This window comes from Apaloderma vittatum, unplaced genomic scaffold, assembly GCF_000703405.1.
Source record: "Apaloderma vittatum isolate BGI_N311 unplaced genomic scaffold, ASM70340v1 scaffold12427, whole genome shotgun sequence".
In the NCBI taxonomy this organism is placed as follows: Eukaryota; Metazoa; Chordata; class Aves; order Trogoniformes; family Trogonidae; genus Apaloderma; species Apaloderma vittatum.
In genome coordinates, this window is record NW_009725729.1 from 1 (window position 1) to 11,304 (window position 11,304).

The following is an 11,304-nucleotide window of genomic DNA, read 5'->3' on the forward strand; positions in this document are numbered from 1 at the left end:
GGCTTCTTCGGAAGGTACACCCTGAGCTTTGGGAGTGCACCGGGGTGCAGGCGGCTGTAAAATCAGCTTCCTTTACCCATAGGATGCTGCGAAAAGTAAGTGGCATCTCGCAGGTAGTTCTATTCAACCAGCAACTGCAAATGGGTTCCCTTCAGGTATATAATCCCGGTAAAAGTGTCATCTTTGGGGAGGTTTTATTTAACCCACAAATTCCAGTCAGCTCCCTTCAGATAAGTAATTCTGTTAAAAATCCATGACAGGTAGGTCTTTACCTCAGATTGCTTAGGACGAGAGGCTTGAATTGGTGTTGTCATCCAGGAGCTGAATAGCTCTCCCGGAGGTGAGCGCACTGGTTAGGTAACTGTGTGATTCAGGGCTGTGTGTTTATGTGGGTACTTAATTGCTTTCTGAAAGTAAGTCTTCTTTCTTGCAGGTTATTACCTTGGTATGTGCTTTGCTGCCCCTGAAAAACATCTTTATTTTCTCTACCTGGCTTCAAAAGGATGGAAAACTTTCTTCTTCTTCGCTGTTCTCTTTCCAGCAGTCACCAGTGCCCTGGCGTACTACTGGTCACGGAAGGGTTGGAATAATCATCCGTTAGCCCGAACACTCGCTGTTCATGCTCTCCCGCAGTCAGGTTGGAGGGCAGTAGCTTCTTCCATCAACACAGAATTTAGGAGAATCGACAAATTTGCTACTGGAGCCCCAGGAGCAAGGGTGATTGTTACAGACACATGGGTGATTAAAGTGACCACCTACTGTTTACACGTTGCCCAGCAGCAGGACATTCATTTGACAGTGACAGATTCCAGACAGCATGAACTCACCCCAGACTCAAATATGCCCGTGCAGTTCCTCACCATCCGTGTTGCCAGTATTAATCCCTACGTGAAAGCATTTGATATCCGGTAAAACAACTGCCCTGTTATGTTATATGTATAGTATTTGATGGTGCTAATGGAGTGCTTTTGTGGCAGATCTGAAGACTCCTTGGGTCTCATCCTTTCGTTTTTGCTCCTTGCCTGGTGTCTAGAGATGCTGTATGTGTAGTTCTGCCAGACAGTGTGGTGAAGAAAGGTTCGTTAAAAAGATTCATATGCCTACAGTATCAGATGCACAAGAAGAGAACTGTGCTGGATGTAGAAAAAACTTAGGTGAAAGATGGATAACAGGGATGAAGGAGAATATTTGGTCTTCCAAATTTTGAGGGAGAAATAGTAATTTGTCTAAAACTGGCTTTGTTCACACATGACTTTTTTTTTCCCCCCTTCTGCTCAAGGCTTATAATGTTGTCACTGCTCAGAAGAGTTGTCACTGAGCTACTGCAGGCCAGGTGTCCTTAAAGCAAGGAAGTAGTTTTAGTCGATTTTTTTATTTACAATTTCTCTAGCAAATGTGCTGTGAACTGCTAGGGCTTGCTTTCTGGGGGCCTATGCTGTTTTTTTGAGCAGTCTCTCTATGTCACTAGGCAAAAGTTCTGCAGAAACCTGTACACTGAATAGAAGGGTGCTGAAGTCTGTTATCCTTGCATCATTAAAAGGGATACAGAAAGCCATGTTAGTGCTTGTATAACTATGTATTTGAAAAGTGTCTTTGAAAAGTGTGTATCTGTTTTGAGTGTCTGCTGTAAATTTGTATGTCAGCAGCATTTATTTATTAGGTAATTAAAAGCAGGCAGATCATCAGATTTGTAGGTGAGCAGAGGAGTCCTAGCAAACATGAGAAAGGCACAGAGGTAATTGTGTTAGAAATCAGAGTGAACAGAGTTCAGAACAAGAGGTTAGTGAAGTGTGACAATCATAAGAAAAGAGGAGACTTTTATAGACTTGTGGGAGTGGTGACCAAATAAGTATTAAACAACTAATGATTTTCTTCTGGAAGTGCTTCAGTGCCACAGTGATAAAAATACATCCCCAGCTGAGAAAACCATGGCTTTGTTAACAATTCCTTTTAGGGGAAAAAAAATTGAACCCCCCCCCAACTTCATTTTGTGGCTAAACAGAACAGCACTGAAAACAGCATTTAAAAGTTCTTATAAGAAGATGTGTCAGAAATAGCAAATCTGTGCTAGAATGAGGTCATACAGGATTTAAGAAAAATGCCATAGGGCAAAATTCCCCTATTAAGAATCATTGTATATATCAGAATCGGAATTAGATACAGTGGGATATTTCTGGAAGAAAAGTGCTTTTGTGCAGGCCGGCCACGTTTCCCTGCATGTTCAATGTGAATCTTTCTTCTGGATAGAAAGGTCTCTGTTATTTGCACAGATAGCATCTGTTAGCAAACAGCATTATCCTACAGTAGTTAAAACAATGGAGACCACCAGGAGCTAAAGCTACGCAAGCGTTGCATTGTACTGGGCTCTGGGAGCTCAGTGAGTGGTAGGAAGAACGAGGAATTTCAGGGCGATGTTCCCAGGACTTCTCTGTGAAAGATGTTTAATGAGTGGAAGTTTCGAGCTGGAGAGTTCTGAGTCTACAATTCAGGGGCCACAAGAGTAACGTGTCACTACAGGATCTGCACAAGGTCTCGTGTGCTACTTGAGGTCTGTGGGCCTCACTTACACTTACTTTAGCAGAAGCCACTTGGTACGAAAGACAGCTTGTTACAGCCTGAAATCAAAGCAAGTCACTCAGCAACTATTTGTAACCTTTGTGAAATTTCAGATTTTATCTAAAATCCTATCAAAAAATCACAGGAACTGATACTAGTTGATATTCTTCTGAAATTTGTATGTACTACATCACCTTGTGATAAACGCCACATGATACAATGCTAATTTCTGTCCTCAGGAATTTATAAACTAGAATTCAGACAGGGTCTAAGCAAACAGCTATTAAAAAGGTGGACAGAAGTTGTGCATGCAACATTTTACAGTCAATGCATAGTTTCTGTATCTGTGTAGCTTTTGTTCATGCTGGTTACTCCAAAAACCTTCCTTCATTGTTATACAATGTTTTAGCTAATCTATGGCATATCCTGTTGGCAACCTGACACAGATATCAAGGAGAACAGTGTCCTGTTGTCTAAATTGTGTCAAAACCAACAACTAAACAGCAAGAGGAAACAGAATACTCACTGTCTATTTATTCTGACTAGTATGTCCCAACCTAAATAGTTTTTCTGTGAATTCACTTCTCTGACATTAACCTCAGCAGTGTACTATCAGCATACTTGAATAGATAATCATGGTAACATTTTGTTCCATCTTTTCTTCAGGTTGAACTCCACAGAGTATGGGGAGCTCCGAGAAAAGCTCCGTGCTCCCATCAGCAATGCAGCTAATGTTGTGATCCATCAAAGCCTTAGTGATTTATTTCTAGAAACTTTTACATCACTGGTGGAAATTAACCAGACGTATTCTGTTCCAGGCACCCAGGTGAGACTTCCTATCCGTGTGAGGCTGTAATAATTACACTTTTCAATATAGATGAGCCTGTGATTACTGTGTAATGGATAACTGTTTACTTAGAGCTGTCATAGGTGAATTATTAAGAGAAATCATTGCTGTGGGTTAACCAAAAGGTTTTATTAAACAATGATTAAATGGTAATTATGAAAGGATAATTTTTAAATGGTAATTAAGCAGTAATCAAATTATATTTAAATAGCAGTTAAACAGCAGTCTAACACTACTGCTTAACTGCCCTTCTAATAATTAATCCAGCTGGTATACAATACACTTTAGATCTAATAAAAAGTGTAGCTTACCTCACTGTAGATAACAGACGGTGGGTAAGGGGTCTCTCAACCTCAAGGAGAAACCTTGAGCGGTGTCTCTGTTCAGGGGGAGATCCCTGCTGTGCAGCTCGCTGCACCACAGCAGGGCTCAACGGGCTCAGCGGGGCTGTGAGCATTTATAGGGTAAAATGATCGTAGCCAAACTGCCCTTTGCTGTGTGTGCAGGTGTGCAGCTGCAGCAGTTTTAGTTTTGTCTAGTTCCAGCTCAGGCTGGCACTATTAGCTCCTGATAAGACATGGCCTAGATTCCTTAACTTGCTGAGGAGATACGGCTTAGCACAATTTCTCAAGGTCTGCACAGCAGGGATACGTCCCGTCAGGCCTCTGCGTCGGTGATGCCTGAACTGAAGTGCTGTTCAGTCAGTCAGGGTGGGCGCGTCCATCACAAGGGCTCACCATCCTTTTTGGTAAACCTGTAGTAAGGGTAGCTCTGGCTGCTGCTTCTGTTCCTTCTGTGAGGACACTAACTGTATTTTGAGCATTATGTTTTTTAGACATGCAAAATAGCATAGTGGAAGAAAGTCCCCTATAATAATTTCTGTAAAAATTTTACTTGAAAATATTTGGAAGTGATGAAGTTACATTTGCAGAAAGTTTGTGGGGAGCTAGAAGCTGTTGTTACTATTGTTTAGGCAGTTTGCTCCTTACAACTTGATTTTCTAGACAGCCAGATTTTGCTGGATCTTCTGCTGAAATAAATTAATGATTCGTAAGTGGGGCTTTAACTGTAAATAATGCCATAGAGTCCTACCTTCAGTGGTATTTGTGGAGACCTCGTCATAACTATAGTTGTGCAGCAATCAGAAGTGTGACTAAAGCACTGTTCCATGTAGCAGAGGTAACTAATTAAGCTAGTTCTGGTGCCCTTGCAGTGAGTCTTCATCAGATGTTCCAGCTCATGGAGCAAGCACTTGATGTCTTTGGTAGTGTCACGCAGCTTATGTGGTGTCTTCACTGTGCAGTTACATGAATTAGCTGAAATAAAACTGGATCAGATATGTCTGCACATAATGTGCATTCTGACTGCAGTGCCAGAGTACAGTGAAAAGAGATGTTCAAAGTAAAGAGAGATACTGTTCATTTCAGAGAGTTGCTTTCTTGCAGAGCATTTAATTTGTGACATGAGTGTCAGCTGAACTACTGACCTTTGTTTTGACATTGAGCAATAAATAAGATCACAAATTATGATAGGAGCATGAAAGAAATAGCATGGGATTTTTCCCTATTCTGAAGCTCCATGAATAAGTTGAAAAAGTTAGTTAACCTTTTCTGTGCTGGAGTTTTTCATGCCTAATAACTAGGATAAGCCCTAATTTCACAAGTTAAAGGCGATACAGCAGTCCTGCTTCCTCTACACTCCTCGTCCCCATGTTAGTGCAGGATGTTGTCTGTGGTCAACCTGGTTGGGGAAAAAGAGGTGAAAAGAGGCAAAGAATACATGACTGGTTTTCATCTGGATCCACAGTCAAGCTGCCGGTGTGGTTGAACAGACACTTGAGCTGACAAGGGAAGAGACGCTGGAGGTGGGAACTAGAGACCACAAAGCAGAGCTGCTTTTTGTTACACCAGTAGGAGTATGAATACGATTCGGGTCTCCATACCTGTTCAGTGCACTGTTTTCTCATCTTTGTGAAGTTCTTGGAGTTCTTTGTGAAGTCTTGGCTGAAAGACACATCGGAAATGCTAATTATTGTTTATTAATAGTAAACTAGTTCATAGCAAGGTGATCTCCCTATACGCAATTGCAAGTTCATGTGGCATAACTAACTGTGGGGAAATACAAATTATTCCAATATTATCCAAGAAAAAGAAAAGTGAATTTCTGGTCCTTCATTATGAGTGCTTATTGTCTTCAGTAGAGCTCAAATTTCTGCTGTTATTTATGTCTCTTACTTACAAAGATGAGAAGGTAGGAACATCCACTTGCTATAATAGGTGGTAAGAACCATTTGCTGTGTTTGTTTTCCTTCATATTGGTATCTTTTTTGAAAAATAGTATGTCTGAATTATAGATGGCTGCTTGTTTACCTTGCTTTGGCTGGTATGCTTTAGAAACAGGTGGAGCTCTTCAGAGAGGGAAAAATATTTATTTTCAGTCATTTTTGTTTAGTCAGTCTCATGCATCAGTTCTGGGTTTTCCATTGGAAGACATACTTTTTTTTCATTGATTAGAGGGTGTTCTAATAAAACACGGCTCTGGAGATTGAAACCTTTTTGATGTCTTCTGGTGGGGCAGTTCTGCCTTGAGATCTGCCCAACTCAGGCTCCTGCTGTGCTTGCGTGCAGGTAATTTTCTAAAGGCCTTTGAGGAGTAATAAGAGAAACCATTCTGTGCGGTGCATAATTTTGTTGGTTTTCTCCTCCTGTAGGAGCTGGAGCCATGCATAGGGTGTATGCAGACTATTGCTAACATCAAGCTCGTCAAGAACTGCCAGGAGCCAAACGAAGGGGAATGCCAGCAGTGCTACTGTCGTCCCATGTGGTGCCTCACCTGCATGGGCAAGTGGTTCGCCAGCCGACAGGACCAGCAGCACCCAGAGACCTGGCTGTCAAGCCAAGTGCCTTGTCCGACTTGCCGAGCCAAATTTTGCATTTTAGATGTTTGCATAATACGATGAATAATCCTTGGGTATGTTTTAACATTTTTAATCTAAATGTATTTCATAGTGGGTTTGGTTAAAAGGCCTGTTAGATTTGTTTCTGCGACTTCACTCTTTACAGGAGGGCAAACTCCAAAGCTTTCTTTTACAATGTTGAAATCTTTTCAGTTCCTCTTCACTTTTTATCTGTATTTCTGGGTTTTATCAGATTCTGGAATTTTAATATATATTTTTAACCAATATTTTGCTTTCTTATGTCTTGGATGGAATATGAGTATCTGTCTATATTTGCAGTACTGTTCTCTTTTTGAGTTCTAACATAGGTTAAATTCTGTAAATTTTTAAATTTAACTTTGGTTTTGATTCTTTAGTAAAGGGCTAACTGAGAAAATTATTTTGGTTACACTTCACTGATGGTTTTATTATCTTTTAATCCATTTGTGATAATCTTCTTAATATTTGCAAGTGTTCACTGAACAGGTACACCAGCTGTGTTTCTTCTTCTGGTCCCCTCCACTTACAAAAGGGATCGGTTTCTGTAGGCTAAGAAATTTAATCTCCAAAAATGTATAGCTCTCATAGGGGCCTTTTATTCCATTAATCTGTCTCTAGCTTATTTTTTGATGGATATATTTATTTCAAACAGAAGGATTCAGAAATATACCCCACTTACCTCTAGGGCTAATGCTATGCATCATTGTATCGGTTGGATTTCAGGAGCTACATTGCTTAGGTTTTTGATGCTCTTTAGGTGATGGACTTTTTTTATGCATTTAAAAGAAGTGCAGCAAACACATGAGCTGTCTAAATAGTCTGAAAGAATGCTCAGCTGTTTCAAAGCCTGTAAGCTTTTTCTGAGGGTTAACCTTTCTCCTGAAAGAGCTACCAGGCTCACAGAGGTGTAAGTTGCCATGCTAGATGCCCAGAGAATGACCATCATGAACAAAAGTGTTACAGGCCTGCAATTCAAAGAATGATCGTGAGCAGTGGGTGCTGGTTTAGCACTCTTAGCGTGCTGATCTGATCTGCCTCAGCATAATTTGTGAATTAAAATCAAAGCATTTACCGTACATTTGAAAGAGCGCTACTCCTAGACCTAAATGCAGTGCTGCATGTTCTGGGTCTCTGTCGCGCCCTTCAGCGAACAGCCAGCCAGCCAGATTAGGAATGTGGCTGCAAGCCCTGTTTTGGAGATGGATAAGGAATTGAGAACAGATTTGACAGCATCATTTGAGAACTAACATAAAAGTCCAAACTGGGTTTAAGGACACTAATTGCTCGAGCATATTTCAGTTATTAGATATGCAACATCTGCTGTGCAGTTATCTATACGGCTTGTTAATAAGGGCGATTTTTCTGGTTTTCATTACCTGTTGGTTTGGATTGTATCGAGTGAAAATTTGACACTGAGGCTTGGCCTCTCTTGCCCAAAGAGATCTGAAGTGGCATGTCCCTCCTCACCTGATGAGGATTGAGTTCCTGAGTTTCAGGCAGATTTGTTGACAAGTCTGAAAATTAGTAAAAAATGCAGGAACTGATCAGTGACTGAATTTAAAATATTTTCCAGTACTTCTGTGGGAGTTATTTGGAAGTTTGAAATGGTCTCTGCAAGATTTTTTTAATGTTTGGAAGATTCTTACAGGGCCAAGTGGTGTCATCTGACATGCACCTCCTTACTACACAGCAGCCTTTACAAATAGGAATTTTGTACCATTTACTTCAGCAAAGTTTACATAATGTGGCACAGATACAAGGGATGTGGTCCTCGAAACAGTGGCAGAAGAAAGGGTAGGATTTTGGAGTTGTGATCTTGCCACTGACAGTCATTCCATTCCTACAGCTCTTTTCCTGTTTGGACTATAAATATTTATTGTAAAGATGTGTGAAGTTAAAATCCTAAAGGTCTTTAGAAACTTAGATACACGTAGTTGCAGATGTTTTTGCACAAGAAAAACAAGTTGGTTGCCAATACTATCTCATGTAATAAGAGCTTTTACTCTCCTAATTGCTTGTGCAGGGGAGTTATTCTTTACAGAAATCTACTTTGAATTGATTGGAAGTTTTCATTTCAGTGGAACTTTGCTTTTATTCATCTTATATATTTTGCCAATAAAACAGTATGACAGAGTAACAGTCATAAATGTACAATACTCTTGTATCTTTTAATGGTAGTGCTCTATCCACAGAAGTGCCTCTGAAGACTTAGTAATACTTAACAAAATAAAATTACTATTTATGTTAATAATAGTGCCTGGTTTAAATTCCTTAAAACAAGCGGTTTTCCCCAAATTTAAAATCTCTAAGTAATCTGGCATGCTTCCAAAGTGTAAGCTTCTTTAAAGGTTCTGTTACAGAGCCAACTTGTTTAAAATCCGTATGACTTACTCTTCTTAGAGACAGTAGAAGGAGATACGATGACCTCTCTTTTACACAGCCATGTGATATCTTACTTGTCTTGAATAAGTCACTGAACATGAAAATAATGGAATAAAAAAATAGGCATTTGTGTTTATGATAGCTTCAGGTCATCATCCAAGTAAACACATGCTCTTCCTAGAGAAGATGTCTCGCCATTTGTAGTAAAAAGAAATACATTGCCTCCCACACAATCTTGATACGTTTCTTAAGGTTTAGAACTGGTCTTTTTACAGCACTTTTCTAAGGAAAAAAATTAACCAACTAATGTGATGGGCTAAAATGTCTACTTAAAGTGTTTTCTTGAATTATTAGTGATATAGTGGTGCTTTTTTGGCTCAATATGTATGGTTTTCCACATCACTGATTTGTGGTTAGGCAATGTTTGTAATCTGAAGTATGTTCTATAAATGTAATTTCATTACAATAAGACAATCTGTATGTGGGTGCACAGTATCAGTATAAATATCCCATATGTGTGTATATACGTGTAGCCCAAATTTCCCTATGTGCTGCAGCTGAACAGGTGTTTCTGAAAATATTGTCTGTGGCTATATTATTTATTTCCAGAATTGTGTTTTTCTGTACTTGTAGCATTCCAGAAAATATTAGCAAAATATGTTGTCTGTTGTTTTTTTAGGTAAACATAGTTTGCTAACCCAGAAAAGGTGTCTTGTCCAAGCAGGATGTACTTTGAATCCATGATATGAATGCAGGTGTTCACCGTGAGGCTTGCCATAACTTGAAACCAAAATACCAGGTTATTATGTGATCTCTTCAGTATGAGTATTTTTATTGTGTTGCAACTTAGTGGACTGCAGCTACATACCATTCCTGTCAGGCTAAACCTTGGGAAGACAACTGACAAGTTCTGAGTGCCATTTCTTTAAAAATGTGATATTTAAGGTGTTGAAATATAAATATTCAAGCTCTTACATGCATTACAAAGCATTTTCTTCCAAAGATACACCACAGGATTTCTTATTTGTGGTTGTTTTTTGTTTGATTTATTTTTTTTTCTTTTAACCTAGATAGCTTACCTATTTTGCAAAGTATTATTTGGATAGCCTTTAAGGAAAAGGCTTAATGAATACATATAGTTAATCTTAAAACTCTCTGAAGAGCTGAATAAAAATACAATTTATTTTATGAAAGACTTCTGTTTTTCATTTTAAAGTTATATTTACCAGTTAAAATTTTGTCTTGAGAACTTGGGAATACAAAGAGGGCTTAAATTCCCCTGAAGGTGCACCTGATAATTCTTTCTTTGATTAGTTTTCCTTATAAAACCTGAATGCAAAAGGTTGCATAAATGAAAGAAGGTCCGTAAAATCTACACGTGCGTCTCAGGAAAATATCGTAAATACTTGCCATAACTACCAGGAGTGACACTGTCTGTTATGAAATCAGCAGGGACAGTGACTAGAATTTTGTCTATCCATGCAGTAATGATGAGTCGTTAAAAATGTTGTGGCATTGCTTAGGTATGTTCACAAGCACAAGTGACAGAAGAACGTAGCACATTCCATAAGCTCTATGAAAAGTGGGACACATTTCTCTAGGGCGTACGCTGTGGTGCCTGCCCACCCAGGGGGGTGATCCTGTCCCTCTGCTCTGCTCTGGTGAGACCCCACCTGGAGTGCTGCGCCCAGCGCTGGAGCCCCCAACACAAGAAGGACGTGGAGCTGCTAGAGAGGGTCCAAAGGCCAAAAAGAAGATCAGATCAGAGGGCTGGAGCACCTCTCCTACTGACACGTGGAAAAAGACTCTATAACCCAGGAGGTTATAAAGTAGGTATGCTTTAATCACCGCTGGGTGCACGGGGGAATATTTTCCTCCGAAAAACATGCACGCCTGAACGATGCAGTTACCTTGGTTATATGCAGTGAAAGTTACATATTCATTAGACCCCTATCCATATTCATGAGCTATCCCGGAAAAGGCACTCAGTTCCGGTGGTTGGCTGCTCCTCCTCTTGATGCTTGCACGGGGCCTCCTGGTGGTCTTGGGTAGGGGTCCTCAGGGATGAAGGCCGTATGTCTTCCTCACGATGAACTTTTTACCTTAGTCCCAAAACTAGTTGTTCTGGGCGCATTTCATAAGGTATCTTGTCCTCGAATTCCACAAGGGGCTTCGTCACCAGATGGTCCTTGTTAGACACCCTTATCACTAGTGTTCTTGTCAATTGTTTTTATTTTATGTTCTTTTACAACGAGTACTACACAGCCTCCATCCTGTCAGCCTTTGGCTAATTGCTGCCTAACGACCCTGAGAGGTTGTTTCTCGAGGGATGCTTCTCCTATCAGTTCTCCTTCACAGCTCACGGGATACTACTCCCCCATCACTACGAGGACAGGCTGAGAGAGTTGGGGTTGTTCACCCTGGAGAAGAGATCTTACAGTGGCCTTCCAGACCCTGAAGAGGCCTAAAGGAAACTTGGGGAGGTACTTTTTGTAAGGCCTGTGGTGACAGGACAAGGGGCAGTGGTTTGGGTAGGGTAGATGTAGATTAGCCATTTAGGGATGTTGATAGATGAGAAGCTCAA

At 40.3% G+C, this 11,304-nt stretch overlaps 1 protein-coding gene across 1 annotated transcript; it reads left to right on the forward strand.

Annotated features, from left to right (window-relative positions):
* Positions 1 to 438: 438 nt before the first annotated feature.
* TMEM129 (transmembrane protein 129, E3 ubiquitin protein ligase) lies at positions 439 to 6,678 on the forward strand. The gene is made up of 3 exons (XM_009873014.1): positions 439 to 908; positions 3,223 to 3,382; positions 6,114 to 6,678. The coding sequence occupies exons 1-3, from the start codon at positions 448 to 450 to the stop codon at positions 6,360 to 6,362; spliced, it is 870 nt and encodes a 289-aa protein (XP_009871316.1). The 5' UTR covers positions 439 to 447; the 3' UTR covers positions 6,363 to 6,678.
* The last annotated feature ends 4,626 nt before the right edge of the window (positions 6,679 to 11,304 follow it).

What these genes read in the sequence shown, in the direction of transcription:
- TMEM129 (XM_009873014.1), top strand. Translation starts at nt 448, where the DNA reads ATGTGCTTTGCTGCCCCTGAAAAACATCTTTATTTTCTCTACCTGGCT. An exon ending in GTGAAAGCATTTGATATCCG is followed by an intron (nt 909 to 3,222) that starts GTAAAACAACTG and finishes TCTTTTCTTCAG; the next exon opens with GTTGAACTCCACAGAGTATG. An exon ending in ATTCTGTTCCAGGCACCCAG is followed by an intron (nt 3,383 to 6,113) that starts GTGAGACTTCCT and finishes CTCCTCCTGTAG; the next exon opens with GAGCTGGAGCCATGCATAGG.